This window comes from Triticum dicoccoides, chromosome 4A (genome assembly GCF_002162155.2).
Source record: "Triticum dicoccoides isolate Atlit2015 ecotype Zavitan chromosome 4A, WEW_v2.0, whole genome shotgun sequence".
Taxonomy (NCBI): Eukaryota; Viridiplantae; Streptophyta; class Magnoliopsida; order Poales; family Poaceae; genus Triticum; species Triticum dicoccoides.
Window position 1 is genome coordinate 570,847,018 of NC_041386.1, and position 20,924 is coordinate 570,867,941.

The 20,924-nt window shown below is 43.4% G+C and overlaps 1 protein-coding gene across 1 annotated transcript; it reads right to left on the reverse strand.

Annotated features, from left to right (window-relative positions):
• Window positions 1-18,771: 18,771 nt before the first annotated feature.
• On the reverse strand, window positions 18,772-20,470 carry LOC119286830 (anthocyanidin 3-O-glucoside 6''-O-acyltransferase-like). The gene has a single exon (XM_037566297.1). The coding sequence runs from the start codon at window positions 20,392-20,394 to the stop codon at window positions 19,018-19,020; it is 1,377 nt and encodes a 458-aa protein (XP_037422194.1). The 5' UTR covers window positions 20,395-20,470; the 3' UTR covers window positions 18,772-19,017.
• Window positions 20,471-20,924: the final 454 nt, after the last annotated feature.

Consider the following 20,924-nt stretch of genomic DNA (forward strand, 5'->3'; position numbering starts at 1 on the left):
TTGTAGAGCAATAAGCTACTAAGGATTTTTGGAGGATCAAATAGTATTTCGAAGACTTTTGAGAAACACATGAACAACTGGGAATGAGCAGATGCTCATTAAGTGTGAGGAATTATCCGTAGGGGTATTTCTACGGCAAGGAACTATAAGGCAGTAGCACAAAGTATTCTCGGGGTATCTTGTAATAACAAGATCGGCTGGGAATAAAAGCAAGAATGATAGGTGTAAGCATTTATCCATAGGAATATTTCAGTGGTAGCGAATTGCAAAAGCAATGGGCACAAGGTCTCGAGAGAATATCGGAGAGTATCTTCGAAATCTTCTAGTGCAGCCGGCGATCATCTGGACTGAAGGGGCTCTCCGGGAGAAAGTATTTTCGAGAACCTAAAGTTAGATTTTAGTAAATTCATTATACCCGAATAGGAGAGAGTTCAGAATCCTGGAGTAAAGATCAAGGAGTAAAAGATCCTAATACCACCCAATGGCGATGTGGGCCCGTAAGCCGCACAGCCAAGTTAGTAAAAAAATCAATGACTAAACTCAACTTCGGCCAAGGAGTTTGGAAAGGGGATTCCTACAGGCAGTCGGCTCTGATACCAACTTGTGACGCCCCCAATTCAATCGTACACTAATCATACACGCAAACGTGTATGATCAAGATGAGGGACTCACAGGAAGATATCACAACACAACTCTACAAATAAAATAAGTCATACAAGCATCATATTACAAGCCAGGGGCCTCGAGGGCTCAAATACAAGAGCTTGATCATAGACGAGTCAGCGGAAGCAACAATATCTGAGTACAGACATAAGTTAAACAAGTTGCCTTAAGAAGGCTAGCACAAACTGGGATACAGATCGAAAGAGGCGCAGGCCTCCTGCCTGGGATCCTCCTAAACTACTCATGGTCGTCATCAGCGGGTTGCACGTAGTAGTAGGCACCTCCCGGGTAGTAGTAGTCGTCATCAACAGTGGCGTCTGGCTCCTGGGCTCCATCATTTGGTCGCAGCAATCGGGTATAGAAAGCGGGAAAAGAGGGAGCAAAGCAACCATGAGTACTCATCCAAAGTACTCGCAAGCAAGGAGCTACACTACATATGTATGCATTGGTATCAAATGGAAAAGGCTATCATGTGTGGACTGAACTGCAGAATGCCGGAATAAGAGGGGGATAGCTAGTCCTATCGAAGACTACGCTTCTGGTAACCTCCATCTTGCAGTAGGAGAAGAGAGTAGATGGTAAGTTCACCAAGTATCATCGCATAGCATAATCCTAACCGATGATCCTCCCCTCGTCGCCCTATGAGAGAGCGACCACCGGTTGTATCTGGCATTTGGAAGGGTGTGTTTTATTAAGTATCAGGTTCTAATTGTCATAAGGTCAAGGTACAACTCCAGTTCATCCTTTTATCGAGGGACACGGCTATTCGAATAGATCAACTTCCCTGCAGGGGTGCACCACATTTCCCAACACGCTCGATCCCCTTTGTCCGGACACACTTTTCTGGGTCATGCCCGGCCTCGGAAGATCAACACGTCGCAGCCCTACCTAGGCACAACAGAGAGGTCAGCACGCCGGTCTAAATCCTACGGCGCAGGGGTCTGGGCCCATCGCCCTTTGCACACCTGTACGTTGCGAACACGGCCGGAGAGCAGACCTAGCAACCTCCATTACAAAGGAAGTTGCGTTACGCGGTCCAACCCGGCGTGCAACGCTTAGTCGCTGACGTCATGAAGGCTTCGGCTGATACCACGACGTCGAGTGCCCATAACTGTCCCCACGTAGATGGTTAGTGTGTATAGGCCAGTAGCCAGACTCAGATCAAATACCAAGATCTCGTTAAGCGTGTTATTTTGAAATAACCACGGACGCCGACCAGGGCCAGGCCCACCTCTCACCTAGGTGGTCGCTACCCGCCCTGTCGCTCCGCCACAAAGTAACAGTCGGGGGCCGTCGGGAACCCAGGCCCACCTCTACCGGGATGGAGCCACCTGCCCCTTCAGCCCCCATCTCTGAACAGTATCACAGGTAATGTAACAGTGTAAAGTATATAGTATATGCCCATGATCACCTCCCGAAGTGATCACGGCCCAGTAGTATAGCATGGCAGACGGACAAGAGTGTAGGGCCACTGATGGAACACTAGCATCCTATACTAAGCAGTAGGATAGCAGGTAAAGGTAACAACAGTAGTAGCAAGGACAGGCTACGCAGAAGTATAGGAATAACGAAAAGCAGTAACATGCTACACTACTCTAATGCAAGCAGTATAGAGGAGAGTAGGCGATATCTGGTGATCAAGGGGGGGCTTGCCTGGTTGCTCTGGCAAGAAGGGTCGTCAACACCGTAGTCGACAACAGGGGTACCGGCAGCGGTCTCGGGGTCTACCAGAAAGAAGTAACGGAGGGGAACATAATAAATAATAGTGTAATCAAAGCATCACAAGGCATAACAGGACAATACGTGGTGCTAGGTGTGCCCTAACGTGGTATGAGGTGGTACCGACGAAGGGGGGAACATCCGGGAAAATATCCCTGGGGTTTCGCGTTTTCGGACAGATGAATTGGAGGGGGAAATTTGCGTGTTCGCTATGCTAGGGATGTGTGGCGGATGAACGGGCTGCGTATCCGGATTTGTCTCGTCGTTCTGAGCAACTTTCATGTAGAAAGTATTTTCATCTGAGCTACCGTTTATTTTACATGATTTTCTAAAGTTTTAAAACATTTTTAGAATTTAATTAATTAACTTAAACTAACATTATCTAGAATAGTGTTTGCTGATGTCAGCATGACATCAGCATGACATCAGCAGTCAACAGGGGGTTGACTGGGTCAAACTGACGTGTGGGTCCCGTCTGTCATTGACACAATAACCTAATTAACCTATTAATCAGTTTAATTAGTTAATTAGGTACCTAATGTTTAGTTAGTTTAATTAAACAGGATTAATTAAGTTAATTAATTTAGTTAATTAATTAATTAACATTTTTATTTACTTATTTTTTAAATTTCTTTTTAATTCATTTTTTACGTTCTGGGCACGGGCCCCGTCCGTCATTGGGCCAAAGGCCTTTGCAGGGCGGGCGTGTGTGGCGTTGGGCACCGGGCGCGGGGTTGCCTGGACCCGAGCATGCGCGGGCTGGCCGGCGGCCACGGCAGGGCAGCCGCAGCCGGCCGGAGCGGGCCGGTGAGGTGAGGGGGCGGCGGCCAAGCGCGACACCAGGGGGAGCCTGCGGGCGCGCACAGTAGGCGGCAGGCATGGCGCGGATGTAGTAGTGGACGCGGCACGCGGCGACGGGGCTCGGCACGGGGAGCAAGGGCGGCAGCGGGGCGGCGCGAGGGCGCGGTTGCGCTTGCCGGGGTCGATGGCCTCGGCCCCGAACGGCGTGCAGAGAGTGAGCAGGGAGGCGAGTGGGGCGACAGGGTGGGGTTAGGGTTTGGGTCGTGGGGGATATGGGGAATGGGGGGTGGCCGGCTGGGCCTTTGCCCAGTTGGGCCGGTGGCCTGGCCGGTTGTGGCCTGGTGGGCCGAAGCCCAAGGGGCCGGGGGGTTCTTTTCTTTTATTTTTGCTTTCTGTTTTGTTCCTTTTCCTTTTATTTATTTTCTTTTACTGTTTTAATTCAACTTAGGGCATATAAGTATTTTATAAATTTGTGTTTTCTTTACTATAATTTACCTATGTAATATTTGGCACTAACCGAACATTTTTGTTTTGATGTTTGAAAACTTTTGATGTTTGACAATATTTAAATTTTGAATTTGAAAGTTTCGAACCGACGCGAGATTAGCAACAGTAAACGAGGTGACATGGCATCATTAGCAGAGGTTCACTGTAGCTTAAATATCCGGGCGTCACAACATGACACCACTAGAGGGATGACAACATACATCTCATCAAAATATCGAATGAATACCAAATTCACATGACTACTAATAGCAAGACTTCTCCCATGTCCTCAGGAACAAACGTAACTACTCACAAAGCATATTCATGTTCATAATCAAAGGGGTATTAATATGCATATTGGATCTGAACATATGATCTTCCACCAAGTAAACCAACTAGCATCAACTACAAGGAGTAATCAACACTACTAGCAACCCACGGGTACCAATCTGAGGTTTGGATACAAAAATTGGATACAAGAGATGAACTAGGGTTTGAGATTAGATGGTGCTGGTGAAGATGTTGATGGAGATTGACCCCCTCCCGATGAGAGGATCGTTGGTGATGACGATGGTGATGATTTCCCCCTCCCGGAGGGAAGTTTCGCTGGCAGAACAGCTCCGCAGGAGCCCTAGATTGGTTTCGCCAAGGTTCCGCCTCGTGGCGGCGGAGTTTCGTCCCATAAGCTTGCTTATGATTTTTTCTCGGACGAAAGACCTCATATAGCAGAAGATGGGCATCGGAGGGCCACCTGGGGGCCCACGAGGCAGGGGGCGCGCCCAGGGGGTAGGGCGCACCCCTCCACCCTCGTGGCTGGTGGGTGGCCCCCCTCTGGTACTTCTTGCGCCCGATATTTTTTATATATTCTGAAAAGTGCTCCCATGGAGTTTCAGGACTTTTGGAGATGTGCAGAATAGGTCTCTAATATTTGCTCCTTTTCCAGCCCAGAATTCCAGCTGCCGGCATCCCCCCTCTTCATGTAAACCTTGTAAAATAAGAGAGAATAGGCATAAGTATTATGATATAATGTGTAATAACAGCCCATAATGCAATAAATATCGATATAAAAGCATGATGCGAAATGGACGTATCAACTCTTTATAGAAAAAATGGGCACACGGTTTCGTAAATAAAAAATACTATGTGAAAACCCTTCGTATGGGTATTGTAGTACTAGTATGAACACCCCATCATTCACGAGATGAGGTATAAGCCCACAAACCAGCCCGTCCTCTTTGGCTCCTATCAGTGAGGACCGCCAACATATCAGCAACGACATTAAACATGATATGAGACATCGGATCATCCTGTCTCGGTCCCTATTGCGTCTGAAAATAATGACCTATATCTTCATTAACCTTGAGCCCTACGCTGCCAGCTTGTACAAAGGATATGACCTGCTTCCCCATGCCACATCAAAATCTTCATATGTAAGGGCTCATTCGGTTTGGAGGGAAGCACCGCATGGAATTTTTTTCCACGAACTCAGCCCAATAAACGGGCCTGACCAACTAGTGAAGTCGCCAACGATGATGAGCACATGAGCCAGTTCAGCAGCATGCAGATGGAGTACTTTGTAAGTCATCTCGGTCTATCCTCTCCCTCTCCTGTCTGTTCTAGGGTTAGGGTTAGGGTTTAAAGATATTTGAGATTTCTTCCATTTAAGTTGATATATGTGAGTGGTAGTTGATATATATATATATATATATAGATATATATATATATGTATGTATATGTATATATATATATATGTGTGTGTGTGTGTGTGTGTTTGCTGTTGCAGCAAACTCCTGACACTGCGATAGACCCTAGTTTCCGTGGCCCTGTGACTGAATCTGAGAGAAGGTGCATCCTGCACAGGCAGAGACTAGGCAAGTTTGTGGCATTTGAAGGCACTGACACTGGCAGGAGATTCATAGGATGTGCTACTGAGGTAATGGACCAAATTCTTCCCAACCTTTTGCTTGTCAGATATGATAGTGTATGTTCCAGATTTGTTGCCACTGCCAATGCAACATCTCAATTGAGTTAAAAACCAATTCCAACTATCACCGCCTTCCTTGTCAACCACACCAAAAGCTATAGGATAAATATTGTTGTTTCCATCCCTTCTTGTGGCTGCAAGAATTTGCTGTCCAGTGGTTAACTTGATGAAGCATCCATCAAGACCTATAAATGGTCTGCAACTATTAAGGAAACCTTTCTTTCAAGCTGCTAAACAGTAGAACATATACTTGAATCTAGGAGTAGGTGCTGGGTTCTCTGGATCTTCAAATGTTGTTACTATACACCTGCTACCTGGGTTTGTGTTAAGAACTGCTTGAAGATAACCCCTGAGCCTCAAGTACTGCTGCTTGTGGTCACCTCGAACTACATCAACAGCCTTCCTCCTTGCCCTATATGCCACACTTCTTGATACATCCACTCAAAACTTAGTCTTGGTCTTTGATAACCCACAAGTATAGGGGATCAATTTTAGCCTCTTTAGATAAGTAAGAGTGTCGAACCCAACGAGTAGCTAAAGGTAGAACAAATATTCCCTCAAGTTCTATCGACCACTGATACAACTCTACGCATGCTTAACGTTCGCTTTACCTAAAACCGGAAGAGAGGGGGGAGAGCCCCCCTTCTTCTTCTTCTTCCTTGACCTTCTCCCTAGATGGGAGAAGGGTTTCCCCTCTAGTCCATGGCCTCCATGGCATGGGAGGGGCGAGAGCCCCTCCGAGATTGGATCTGTCTCTCTGTTTCTGCGTTCACTGATTATGCCCTTTCACCGTTTATTAAATTCCCAGAGATCTGTAACTCTGATTGGGCTGAATTTTGGACATGATTTTTATCCAGATATTAGCTTTCTTGCGGCGAAAGAAGGGCACCAACCTCCTTACGGGGTGGCCACGAGGGCCCAGGGCGTGCCCCCTGCCTCGTGGCCCCCTCGGTCATCGTCTCGCGTTGATTCCACTTCCCAAAATTCACATATATTCCAAAAAAAATCTCCGTCAGTTTTTATCCCGTTTGGACTCTGTTTGATATGGATTTTCTACGAAACAAAAAACATGCAACAAACAGGAACTGACACTGGGCACTAGATCAATATGTTAGTCCCAAAAATAGTATAAAAAGTTGCCAAAAGTATATGAAAGTTGTATAATATTGGCATGGAACAATAAAAAATTATAGATACGACGGAGATGTATCAGCACCCCCAAGCTTAATTCCTGCTCGTCCTCGAGTAGGTAAATGAAAAAAAAGATATTTTTTTATGTGGAATGCTACCTAGAATAATCTTGATCATGTAATCTAATCATGGCATGAATATTAAGACACGAGTAATTCAAAGCAATAGTCTATCATTTGACATTAAGACAATAATACTTCAAGCATACTAATAAATCAATCATGTCTTTTCAAAATAACATGGCCAAAGAAAGTTATCCCTACAAAATCATATGGTCTGGCTATGCTCCATCTTCACCACACAAAATATTCAAATCATGCACAACCCCGATGAAAAGCCAAGCAGTTGTTTTATACTTTTGATGTTCTCAAACCTTTTCAACTTTCACAATACATGAGTGTGAGCCATGGACATAGCACTATGGGTGGAATAGAATATGATAGTGGAGGTTGTGTGGAGAAGACAAAAAGGAGAAAGTCTCACATCGACGCGGCTAATCAATGGGCTATGGAGATGCCCATCAATTGATGTCAATGTGAGGAGTAGGGATTGGCATGCAATGGATGCACTAGAGCTATAAGTTTATGAAAGCTCAAACTGGAAACTAAGTGGGTGTGCATCCAACTTGCTTGCTCATGAAGACCGAGGGCACTTGAGGAAGCCCATCGTTGGAATATACTCCCTCCGTTCCAAAATAGATAACCCAACTTTATACTAACTTTGCACCAAAGTTAGTATAAAGTTGGGCCATCTATTGTGGAACGGAGGGAGTACAAGCCAAGTTCTATAATGAAAATTCCCACTAGTATATGAAAGTGATAACTCAAGAGACTCTCTATACGAAGAACATGGTGCTACTCTGAAGCACAAGTGTGGTAAAAGGATAGTAATATTGTCCCTTCTCTCTTTTCTCTCATTTTTTTTATTTTTTTCCTTTTTTTCTTTTTTTGGTGGGCTTCTTTGGCCTCTTTTATTTTTTGTGGGCTTCTTTGGCCTCTTCTATTTTTTTTGTAAAGTCCGGAGACTCATCACAACTTGTGAGGGAATCATAGCTTCCATCATCCTTTCCTCACATGGGACAATGCTCTAATAATGGTGATCATCACACTTTTATTTACTTACAACTCAATATTACAACTCGATACTAGAACAAAGATATGACTCTATATGAATGCCTCCGGCGGTGTACGGGGATGTGCAATGATCTAGCGTAGCAATGACATCAAAAAACGGACAAGCCATGAAAACATCATGCTAGCTATCTTACGATCATGCAAAGCAATATGACAATAAATACTCAAGTCATGTATATGATGATGATGGAAGTTGCATGGCAATATATCTTGGAATGGCTATGGAAATGCCATAATAGGTAGGTATGGTGGTTGTTTTGAGGAAGATATAAGGAGGCTTATGTGTGAAAGAGCGTATCATATCACGGGGTTTGGATGCACCGGCGAAGTTTGCACCAACTCTCGAGGTGAGAAAGGGCAATGCACAGTACCGAAGAGGCTAGCAATGATGAAAGGGTGAGAGTGCGTATAATCCATGGACTCAACATTAGTTATAAAGAACTCACATACTTATTGCAAAAATCTACTAGTTATCGAAACAAAGTACTACGCGCATGCTCCTAGGGGGATAGATTGGTAGGAAAAGACCATCGCTCGTCCCCAACCGCCACTCATAAGGAAGACAATCAATAAATACCTCATGCTCCAACTTCGTTACATAACGGTTCACCATACGTGCGTGCTACGGGAATCACAAACCTCAACACAAGTATTTCTACAATCCACAACTACCCACTATCATGACTCTAATATCACCATCTTTATATCGCAAAACTATTGCAAGGAATCAAACATATCATATTCAGTGATCTACAAGTTTTATGTAAGATTTTATGACTAACCATGTGAATGACCAGTTCCTGTCATCTCTCTAAATAGATATAAGTGAAGCAAGAGAGTTTAATTCTTTCTAAAAAAGATATGCCCATGCTCTAACAAATATAAGGGAAGCAAAAGAGCATTCTACAAATGGCGGTTTTCTATGTGAAGAGAAACAGGCAATCCAAACTTCAGAAGATATAAGTGAAGCACACGAAGCATTCAATAGAGCCATACTCGAAAGATATAAGTGAAGTGCAATGAGCATTCTATAAATCAACCAAGGACTATCTCATACCAGCATGGTGCATCAAAGAAAAGTGAAAACTAAATACAAAAGACGCTCCAAGATTCACGCATATCATGTGACCAATAAAAATATAGCTCCAAGTGAAATTACTAATGATCGTTAGAAGAAAGAGGGGATGCCTTCCGGGGCATCCCCAAGCTTGGTTGCTTGGGAGTCCTTGAATATTTCCTTGGGATGCATCAGGAATCCCCAAGCTTAGGCTCTTGCCACTTCTTATTCCTTCATCCATCGTGATCTCTCCCAAAACTTGAAAACTTCAATCACACAAAACTCAACAGAAAGCTCGGTAAGATCCGTTAGTATAATAAAGCAAATCACTACTCTAATTACTGTTGCAAACCAATTCATATTTTGTTTTTGCATTGTAGCTACTGTAATATAACTTTTTCATGGCTTAATCCACTGATAGAAATTGATAGTTTCATCAAAACAAGCAAACTATGCATCAAAAACAGAATCTGTCTTAAATAGGACAGTCTATAGTAATCTGAACATTCACCATACATCTGGTACTCCAAACATTAGGAAAAATAAACAATTTGTATATAAAGACAGTGCAAAAAGTTTCACAACCGTTTGACATTCCAGTAAAAATGTAAAATCGCGCACTACAGCCAAAGTTTTTGTTCTGCACCGCACAAACCAACAAGCAATGTAAACATCCTAAAGGCAAATCTTGGCACATTATTTTTATAATACAATGGAATTGTGCAAGGGAATAATTATTTTTGTTGGAAAGTTTCTGTAATCAAGATTCACAAAGTTTCCGTGAGCATGAACAAAGTTCAAGGAGCTACCCCACTTCAACAATGCTTGTCTCTCTCACTTTCACTTTCCTTTTTGAAAAGTTTTGGGTTCCCCTCTTTATTTTTTTGTTTTTAAACTATATAAAAGCACTCAACAGAAATAAGTGACTCTCTAATACTTCTGGGTTGTCTCCCTGGCAGCGCTTTCTTTAAAGCCATTAAGCTAGGCATAAAGTGCTCAAGTAATGAATCCACCCGAATCCCAAGGTATATCAAAGCCAGTTATAATTAGCAATGATTTGTGATTTAGTAGTGAGCACAAAGCAACATATATAATGCAACAACAAAGTCTAACTCTCTTCCTATGCATCGGCATGTCATAAAAGAACAATTCATGCACACATAGTAAAGGCCAATGCATAGTATAAACAGTTTCTTGCAATTTTATCATATTGGAAACATGGAGAGGCGGAGATGTAGTTCCTATCTCATAATAATTGCAAGTAGGAGCAGAAATCACATGCATATTATATCTATCAAAATCATCATGTGTAGTAGTAAAACACAACCCATCAATATAATCCTTAATAAGGGCAAACTTCTCCGATATAGTTTAGTCGGGAGAATTTAAATAGATAATAGGACTATCATGCGTGGGTGCAATAGCAACAATTTCATGTTTAACATAAGGAACAATAGCAAGTTCATCTCCATAAGCATAATTCATATTGGCATCTTGGCCACAAGCATAGCAAGCATCATCAAAAAGGGATATTTCAAAAGAATCAACGGGATCATAGCAATCATCCTTCGGTAAGCACGAAGGGAAATTAAACAATGTATGAGTTGAAGAGTTACTCTCATTAGAAGGTGGGCACGGGTAGCTAATCCGCTCTTCCTCCTTTTGTTCTTCGCTCCCCTCATCATCTTTTTCATCCAATGAGCTCATAGTTTCATCAATTTCTTCTTCCATCGATTCCTGCAAAATATTAGTCTCTTCTTGGACAGCGGAGACTCGCTCAATAAATTCATCAATATCAGAATTGGATTCATAATTCTCATAGCAATATTTAAGTATAGCAAAATCTTCAGGTCTGTAAACAACATCATCAAGATTTTCACACTCTTTAAACAAAGATTCAATTTCATAAGCACCCATAAAAGCAACGAATTCTTATGTTTGTTCCACATCATAGTAATTATATATACCATTAGCATAAGAAGCCAAGGTTTTATCATCATTAAATTTGCATGAAAAGGGAAGGTGTGGAGCCTTCATCCTAGAGCAATAAGTATAATCATATCTCAACCATAGTTGCCTAGCATACCAATACAACATATAAATTTTATCCCATAATAGTTTCCATTTTTGAGTCAAGCGATAATCCCTAAAGTATTCACGTTGATCTAACATGTCTCCCATTATATAATTGAATGGGGTTTTCTCAGGATTATCAAAGTAGTACATAATATCTTTTACATAATGAGCATCGAGGGTTTTAGGAGGTTCCCCATCTCCATGAGTAGAAAGTAAACCTAATTTTTTTGGTAGTTCGTGTTCCATATCCATAACTAAAGATAGAGAACAACTTAGAACGACAAATAAAAATTACTTAGTGATAAAGCAAACAAGCACACACGAGAATATTCACCCCACGCTATTGCTCCCCGGCAGCGGCGCCAGAAAAAGGTCTTGATAACCCACAAGTATAGGGGATCAATTGTAGCCTCTTTCGATAAGTAAGAGTGTCGAACCCAACGAGGAGATAAAGGTAGAACAAATATTCCCTCAAGTTTTATCGACCACCGATACAACTCTACGCACGCTTAACATTCGCTTTACATAAAACAAGTATGAAACTAGAAGTACTTTGTAGGTGTTGTTCGATAGGTTTGCAAGATAATAAAGAGCGCGTAAATAAAAAGTAGGGGCTGTTTAGATGAAGACACAACTAAGTTAGTTTTAGTAGAGCTTTTTGTCACAAGAAAGTTATTTGTCCCTAGGCAATCGATAACTAGACCGGTAATCATTATTGCAATTTTATCTAAGGGAGAGGCATAAGCTAACATACTTTCTCTTGTTGGATCATACGCACTTATGATTGGAACTCTAGTAAGCATCTGCAACTACTAAAGATCATTAAGGTAAAACCCAACCATAGCATTATAAGGCATCAAGTCCTCTTTATTCCCATACGCAAACAACCTACTTACTCGGGTCTGTGTTTCTATCACTCACGCCACCCACCATAAGCAAATCATGAACATATTGCAAACCCTACAGCGGGGATCCCTCACACTTGCGCAACACGGAGAGCACCATAGGACAGCACCAATAATAAAATATGCAACTCAAACCAATCGCGATCATCAATTAACTCATAGGACAAAACGGATCTACTCAAACATCATAGGATAGCCATACATCACTGGGAAATAATATACAACGTTTAGCACCATGTTTAAGTAGAGATTACAACGGGTAAAAGAGGGGTTACACCGCTGCATAGAGGGGGGAAGAGTTGGTGATGATGGCGGTGAAGTTGTTGGTGTAGATTGCGGTGATGATGATGGCCCCGGCGACGTTCCGGTGCCACCGGAAGAGAGGGGGAGAGAGCCCCCCTTCTTCTTCTTCTTTTTCTTCTTCTTCTTCTTCTTCTTCTTCTTCTTCTTCTTCTTCTTCTTCTTCTTCTTCTTCTTCTTCTTCTTCTTCTTTTTCTTCTTCCTTGACCTTCTCCCTAGATGGGAGAAGGGTTTCCCCTCTGGTCCATGGCCTCCATGGCATGGGAGGGGCGAGAGCCCTCCGAGATTGGATATGTCTCTCTGTTTCCTTCTGTTTCTGCGTTCGCTGATTCTGCCCTTTCACCGTTTCTTAAATTCCCGGTGATCCGTAACTCCGATTGGGCTGGATTTTGTACACGATTTTTATTCGGATATTAGCTTTGTTGTGGCGAAAGAAGGGCACCAACCGCCTTATGGGGTGGCCACGAGGGCCCAGGGCGCGTCCCCCTGCCTCGTGGCCCCCTCGGGCATCGTCTCGCGTTGATTCCACTTCCCAAAATTCACATATATTCCAAAAAAATCTCCGTCAGTTTTTATCCCGTTTGGACTCCATTTGATATGGATTTTCTGCGAAACAAAAAACATGCAACAAACAGGAACTGGCAGTGGGCACTGGATCAATATGTTAGTCTCAAAAATAATATAAAAAGTTGCCAAAAGTATATGAAAGTTGTATAATATTGGCATGGAACAATCAAAAATTATAGATACGACGGAGACGTATCAGTCTTCTTAATTACTGCATCCACAGGAGATCTAATGTCTTCCCTCAATGCTGCCTCTACTGACCTTGACATCCACTTAGTAGTAACCTTTGTGGACTCTGCACATGCTCCACAAGTGTGCAAAGATCTAATGTCTTCCCTCAATGCTGCCTCTACTGACCTTGACATCCACTTAGTAGTAACCTTTGTGGACTCTGCACATGCTCCACAAGTGTGCAACATATCACACTTCTTGATGTAGAATGTTTTTTCATGAGCTAACTTAGAGGCACATATATAAAAATCACATCCCTGGGCTCTCTCTAAGCACCAAACAATAATCCTATCTAGGGCATTTCTGTGGTAATGAAAATTTCTCAAAGTCCTAATGTGAAAATCCCTAAGTGCATCTCTGAACTCATACACAGTGATGAAGCACAAGCCCTTACAGAACTGTTCTACTGGTCGTTGAAGTTTCTCTCTAAGCACCAAACAATAATCCTATCTAGGGCATTTCTGTGGTAATGAAAATTTCTCAAAGTCCTAATGTGAAAATCCCTAAGTGCATCTCTGAACTCATACACAATGATGAAGCACAAGCCCTTACAGAACTGTTCTACTGGTCGTTGAAGTTTCTGATCATACCATATCATGTCTTTCAACTTCTTATTCCTTCTCTTCCTACCACTTGGTAGTTTATAGGATCCTTCAGGCTCATCTTCTTCATCACTGATGCCATAATCATCAGGGAAATGTTTTTTATCTGCTTCAGGGAACCAATCTGCTTTCTCCTTTTTCTCAACCTCATGGTGGGATCTGCTGGTTGGACCAGGTTTTCTCACTACCTTCAGTTTCGGTACCACTGTTGTATCTTGTTTTGCAGCTTCATCTTCAGAGGAATACTGTAACTAAAAATCCACATTGTTCCCATCTGAACCTGAATTTGCAACTTCATCATCAGAAACAAATTCAGACACATCAGTGTCACCTTCAAAATGGTTAAGGTCAGCTTCTCTCTGCACCATGCTTTTCTTCGGCTCTTCTTTCTGTCCATGCTTATATCCACCACCTTAGTGCAACTTTGTTGAGTGTTAGTGCAATGTTCAGCAAAATAATTATCTCTGTTTTCATATGCATTACATGCCTCAAGAGCTCCCACTACTCTTATGTTCAGAATCTTTTCATTATGAGAGTGGATCAACATCTGCTGCACATCATCTTCACAGCATATTTGATCTAAATCTTCTAATCCTTTCTCCTCATCAAATAGTACATATAATCATCAGCCACAAAGCCCTCACTCCCAATAAGAGAAAGCATTATCAAATATGATATGTCTGACTGGTACAGATTTCGAACCACAGATTCTCTAGCATTGAAATGGAACCAAATTGCCCACTTTGGGTCATCAATTCTGAAAATTATTTAATGAATAACCTTTATTAACGAAAAACTGGATAACTAAACCTAAGTATGCATAATATTGAGTTTCTGTCAAACTGTTTTTTCAGTTTCTTACACAACAAAGTATGCACAATATTAACAATTTGCAAGGTCACCAAAGCTATCAGACATGATAGAAAGATGAATCTAACTATGCAAAAAAACTAGCCTAAATTTCCTCCTAAATGAAAATAATTAAAATCTCTGAATCTCACAATTAAAATCTCTGAATCTAACAGATGAGATGCAGTACCTGTCGTCGCCCACAGAATGAGGAAGCTTCCGCCAACCTTGACCTGTGCTTCTTGTCGTCAACGGTGGTCGTGTCGGCGCCGACTAATCCAACCTCTGCGAAGGATGAGATTCAGACTGAGAAGGCCGCTGCGCCGCGCTGCCGACGACGTCCGGAGGTATGCCTGAATCGTCGCTGGAGTTTGCATCGGCTAGGGCTAGGGAGGAGCTCGGGTGAGAGTGAGAGAGGGTGGGGAATGGGCGAGCCGGCTGGCCAGGTGCGACCGAGCGGTGGCTCTAACGACTGCACGCGTGCGCTGTTAGCCGTTAGGCTGACCGTCAGCCTGGCACGTGGGCCACTCAGGCCAGAATCACGGTTAAAACAGTCAAAATGACCATTCCGTCAACTTGGTAGTTTTTAGTCACGCGATTACGATTTTTCGGTAGTTTTCGGCCACTTTTTAAAAAGTGGTAGTTCTGTGGGACACGAACCCCTAAACTGAGTTTTTTGTCAAACACTCGTGCTCTACGGAGCTAGTAAATACAGTACGTATGATTTTTCCAATGCTAATTTCTTTTTGAGAAAATTCTACTGCTAGTAAATTTCGGGACGGTAGATTTCGAGTTTTCCAGTGGTTACGAGGCCCTAGTTGCCTGATGTGAGCAAAAACAAACTAGCTTCGCTAGCTAGCCATTCGAACCAGCTCTTGACTCTTTGTACTCCGTATCTTGCAGGTACCTCACGTCTTGTACGAGTCCTCTGGAGGCAGAAGTGGCAGCATGCATGTAAGGGATAGCTCTAGCCCTTGAGTGGAGCACGATGCCCTTCATCCTGGAAACAGATAGTCTTATTGCAGCCACTATGATCAAGGAGCTTGATCACAATAGATCACCCGTAGCAGCTATGATTGGTGAGATAAAAAGGCTACTGTCCTTAGGTCGTGAGCATGTGATTTCGCATGTGAATAGGAGTAGGAATAAAGTCAGCCATACACTTGCACACTTGGGTCACTCTGTACCTCGCACCGCTGTATGGCTGCGTAATGGACCTGATGAAATTGGCACCCTCTGTCAACAGGATTGTAATGATCTTCCTTGATTAATGCAATCCTTTTCTATCGCAAAAAAATAGATGGGGCCTGTCCAAGCTATGAATAGTAGATGGGAAAATGTTAAAATATTTGGTGTTGCTATGGTTTTTAATGGTTAGGCATGTGTCACAACCTGTATGGTTTCAAGTGCATAATTTCATGTGTAATGGTTTGCCAAGGAATTGCAAAATGCAATCAAGTGTCTGGTTGTAGAAGCGTGGAATAAGGGAACAAAATCCTGCATGTGTTCTCTTTAATTAATAGATAATAAAATAGACATGCTTTCATGGGATGACTGGTCTTAAGCATAAAAAGGCATCCATGTGCCACCTATCATTTGTAATGCACAATAACGAGTTCTATGTTTTTGTACCACTTTCTTTATTTTCTGCGTTAGATCTGATAGTATATGTTAGTGAATTGCATTTTTATCGAAATAGATTACAAGTGAAGAGGATTTTAATTATTTTTTGTATGTTATTGGCTATGTTTTGTATACGTGTGACATTTGATATGCAATCAGTAACAACCAATCCACATGAATAGGAAGACATAGTAATGCTAAGAATAACCCAGTATCAACAAAAGAATGTTCTTATTCTTTTAAGGCCCGTAGCAACACACGGGCACTCTACTAGTCTACTTAGGTGGCTAGCAAGTGCAGAACAGCAGCGCCAACTTGCAAGTTCAGTATCCCCGACCCCTAGTGTCTCTATTTTTGTATTTTTAAGTCAAGCCTTATGAAAAAGTTAAAAAAACACTCGCTTCTCGCATGATGGGCCGTCCCAATAGCGTTCGCAGCAAACAATCCCGGGATTTGATCTGCCATGTCAACAATCTCTGTTTGGGAACGCCCTCAAGGGTCAAAATAGACCGGGATCAAAGAGTTCGGTGTGCTGATTTCTGGGATTACAAGTTCAGGGTTCAATTTAGCTTTCATCTACAAGTTTAAGGTTTATTTTGGACTTTTTCCTTGCCATGCACATCACATCAGCTGGTACACATGGTGTCACATCAGCATGTGCACTCTCTCTTCTCTCTCCCAAATAAAGCCAACCCTTTTATTTCACATTTCCTAACTTAAATCATTTACATCTTTTAAACTAATGTTTTGATTTCGGAAATTTTTATATATTTGAACTCCTGACAAAAGGACCTTTGCAACAAGATCATTTTTGGATATATTTTGACTAGTTTAAATTTTTCAATAACATATTTCACTCTTTTCAATAGCAGACTTCACTCATTTTGATAACATTATTCAATCATATCACTTATTTCAATAGCATATTTAACACATTTCACTTGTTTCAATAATAGATTTCAATCATTTCAAAATCTGATTTCATCTCATTTTACTGATTTCACTCGTTTTCAATAACAGATTTCACTCATTTCAAAAACTGATTCACTAATTCACTAATTTCAATAACTAATTTCACTCATTTCAATAAAAAAATCATCCATTTCACTCGTTTCAATAACAGATTTCACTCATTTAAAAATTCAAAGTAGTTGAGATATATTCAATATTAGTCTTATTCTAATCGTCTTTTCGTCATGATTATACAAAAATAATTTGTTTTGAAATCGGAATATTGGTTTAAAAGATATAAATGGTTTTAGTTGGAAAAGGTAAAATAAAAGGGATGGATTTGTTTGTGAGAGAGAATAGAGAAAAGAGAGAGAGTAGACATGCAGATGTGACAACATATGCACAGTGTACTGGCTGATATGATGTGCATGACGATGTGTGAAATAGATTTAAATTGTGCGTGCAATCGGTTAGGTATAGCCATATTCGCAGTTTACTGGTGGTGCTCTGCGGAGCTGGTAAATACAGTATGTATGACCTTTTCAATGCTAGTTTCTTTTTGAGAAAATTCTACTGCTAGTAAATTTCGGGACGGTAGATTTTGAGTTTTCCAGTGGTTACGAGGCCCTTGTTGACCGATGTGAGCAAAAACAAACTAACTTAGCTAGCTAGTCATCCGAACCTGCTCTTGACTCTTTGTATCAAAAATGGGCACACGGTTTCGTAAATAAAAGATACTATGTGAAAACCTTTCGTATGGGTATTGTAGTCCTAGTATGAACACCCATCATCATTCACGAGACGAGGAATAAGCCCACAAACCAGCCCGTCCTCTTTGGCTCTATCAATGAGGACCACCAACATATCAACAACAACATTAAACATAATACTACCTCCGTTTCAGTTTACAAGTCCTACGCGTATATTTAGGTTGTCAATTTTATCACCTTAATATAAACTATATAACACAAAAATTATATGGTTTGAAAATAGAACATCTGAAGTTTATATTGATATATTTTTTGTAATATATGACTTGTATTAGGTTGGTCAAATTGACAATCTAGGGGCACGCGCACGCCCTGTAAACTAAGAAAGAGGTAGTATTAGACATTGAATCCTCTTGTCTCGGTCCCTATTGCGTCTGAAAATAATGACATGTGTCTTCATTAACCTTGAGCCCTATGCTGCCAGCTTGTACAAAGAATACGACCTGCTTTCCCCAGGCCATATCAAAATCTCCATATGTAAGGGTTCATTCAGTTTGGAGGGAAGCACCGCGTGGAATTTTTTTTCACGAACTCAGCCCGATAAACGGCCTGACCAACTAGTGATGTTGCCAAAACACTTAGCATCTTCAATCAATGTTTTTTCTCAATGTCAATTTTCGGTTCGCGTGCCACATTTTGTAAAGTGGTGGTCTTCCGAGAGCTATGACGTGAAAGTGGTGGTTTTGTGCATATTAGTAGCGAAATTTGGAAATTTCACATATATCAAGAAATATTTTGGACCTTGACTTTTCAAAATTCAACAAATTTTAGCTTGACCTAATTTAATTTTAGTTTGAACTGGGCTCAAAATTTCAGGGATACAAGTATTTCGGACCCCACAGAAATATGCGATATTTTGAAAATTTCATCAAAATTTCCTTACCTTTTTAACCCTGTCATGACTTTGACAGTTTTGTTTTGCACGGAAGAAAATTTGGATTATATACCTCCAAAATAATTTTTTACCAAGAAGATTAATGTGCCAACATCACTAGCTGTGCATATGCACGATGGATTCGCTGACCATTGCTCCTCAACATCAAATCTACGTCTTAATTTCACCTGATTAGCTACCACGATTGCACAGCAAAAAAAATATCACTCCCTGTTTACTGGTGATGAAGCGAGTCAATGGCATCTTGGAAGCACTTTTGGAAGCTCTGCATGGCAGCTGCCGGCAGAGAGATGCCCAGCTCGATGCCGCCGCGGCCGCTCCGGCCCTCTGCCACGGCCATGGCGCCGGTTCTCGCCACGGACATGATCTCCACCTTGGCCGGCCGCCCGAACCCAAAGTCCACCTCGTACACGCGGAACCTCGGCGACCCGGCCACGGTCCACATGCCGGCCATGGCAGCCTCCCTAAACTTGTCCAACCACAACGCGATCGTCTCGGGTGACCTGATGCCGCGCACCGCTTCCTCGATTGCCGCAGCGACCGCCGTGCACGCGACGAAGAGGCCGCCGGCGCCGGCTTCCACGAGCTTGTCCATTGGCGCGGCGTGCATGGCGCCGCCGACGCAGTTGCCGAGGTACTCGTCCGGGACGGGAGGGTTCATCCGCGCGCGGTGGTCGACGGGGAAGACCAAGTACGTCGGGCGGTCGCCGCCGTTGCTTCCTGCATCCTCTCTGGCTCGCTGGTAGCATGACCACATGAAGCCGAAGGTGGCCACCAGCGAGGAGCATCGCGGCGGCGCCGCGCCTCGCCGCCCCGCCTCGCCGGCTACCACGTCCTTGACACGCTGTATGTCGCCTTTGGACAGTGTGAATGTGGCGAGGAGTTTGTCGTCCAACAGCTTGACGTGCTCCATCTCGTCGGCGGACGGCATGGCTTTGACGAAGACGTCGTAGAGACCCGTTGCGTCCTTTACGAGTGTTCTGTCGATGACAGGAGGTGACGGAGCGACGGCGCCGGTGACGGCCGCCGCCCAGGTGTGCAGGAAGCGCGTGGAGATGGCGCCGTCGCAGGCCGCGTGGTGCACGGCCATGCCGATGGCGAGGCCGCGGTGCAGCACGGTGGCCTGCAGCGCGAGCACCGCGCCCCCCTTGGGAAGAGGCGGCGCGAGCGGCGCGATCTTGCGGACCTCCCTCGGCTTGTCAGCGACGAGGTCGTCGAAGCCCACATCGTCGCGGTACTCGGCGACGGTGAAGGTGACGCCATCGCCCGGCTGGTAGTAGATCTCGTAGCGGTCAGCCGTCCCGGGCGTGAGGCGGAGGCGGCCGGCGAGCGGGTAGTAGGCGCCGAGAGCTTTGGCCAGCGAGGTCTTGAGGTTGGAGAGGATGGCGGGGACGTCGGCGTCGGCGGCGAGGCGGTAGAAGAAGACGCGCTCGACGGGCGGGGAGGTGAGCCAGAGGACGTCGAAGAAGGTGAGCGGGAGGGAGGACTCCGGCGGGGCGGCGCCGGCGCTGGGCGAGGGCGCTACGAGAGTGGTCTCGAGGATGCTGAGAATCGGGGGTGGCGAGACTTGCACTTGCTGCGCTGGCGCCATTGCTGCTACGTATTTGGGAGGAGGATGCACTTGGACTTGGAGATGAAGCAGAGGCAGAGCGGCTTAATAGTAGAAGGCCTGTACTGTATGGCTTGCTTACATCATCTCTGACGGCAACGGGCCAATTCTTCTGGTGGCGCCGAGATTTCTTTTCGAGTTTGCCCGTGGTTACCAAGCGTGCCCGATACATGTAGCTAGCGAACACGTTCTTGACCTCTTGTGGACAGATCGACGTGCAGCGAAGCTGCTTCGTGAGTGAAAGATATGTGAAAGGATACTGCATGCATGCTTCTAGATGCTGCTTTAAAGGCCTTTTAATATACGAAAAATCTGTAAGAATAAATGACTAGCGTAAAGGATCCTGCATGCTTCTAGATGCTGCTAGAAATCTACTAAGATTTTTTTATATACATTTCTTTTACTCACACGAATCTCAGCGTTTAAATGAAATGGTCCGCAGGATCGGCTCAGAAATTGTTGTATCCCAGTCAGCTGAGAAACATCAGAACCGTATGAAATACACAAGTGAA

Bases quoted from the DNA above. Each gene is read 5' to 3' on its own strand.
- LOC119286830 (XM_037566297.1), bottom strand. From the start codon at position 20,394: ATGGCGCCAGCGCAGCAAGTGCAAGTCTCGCCACCCCCGATTCTCAGC.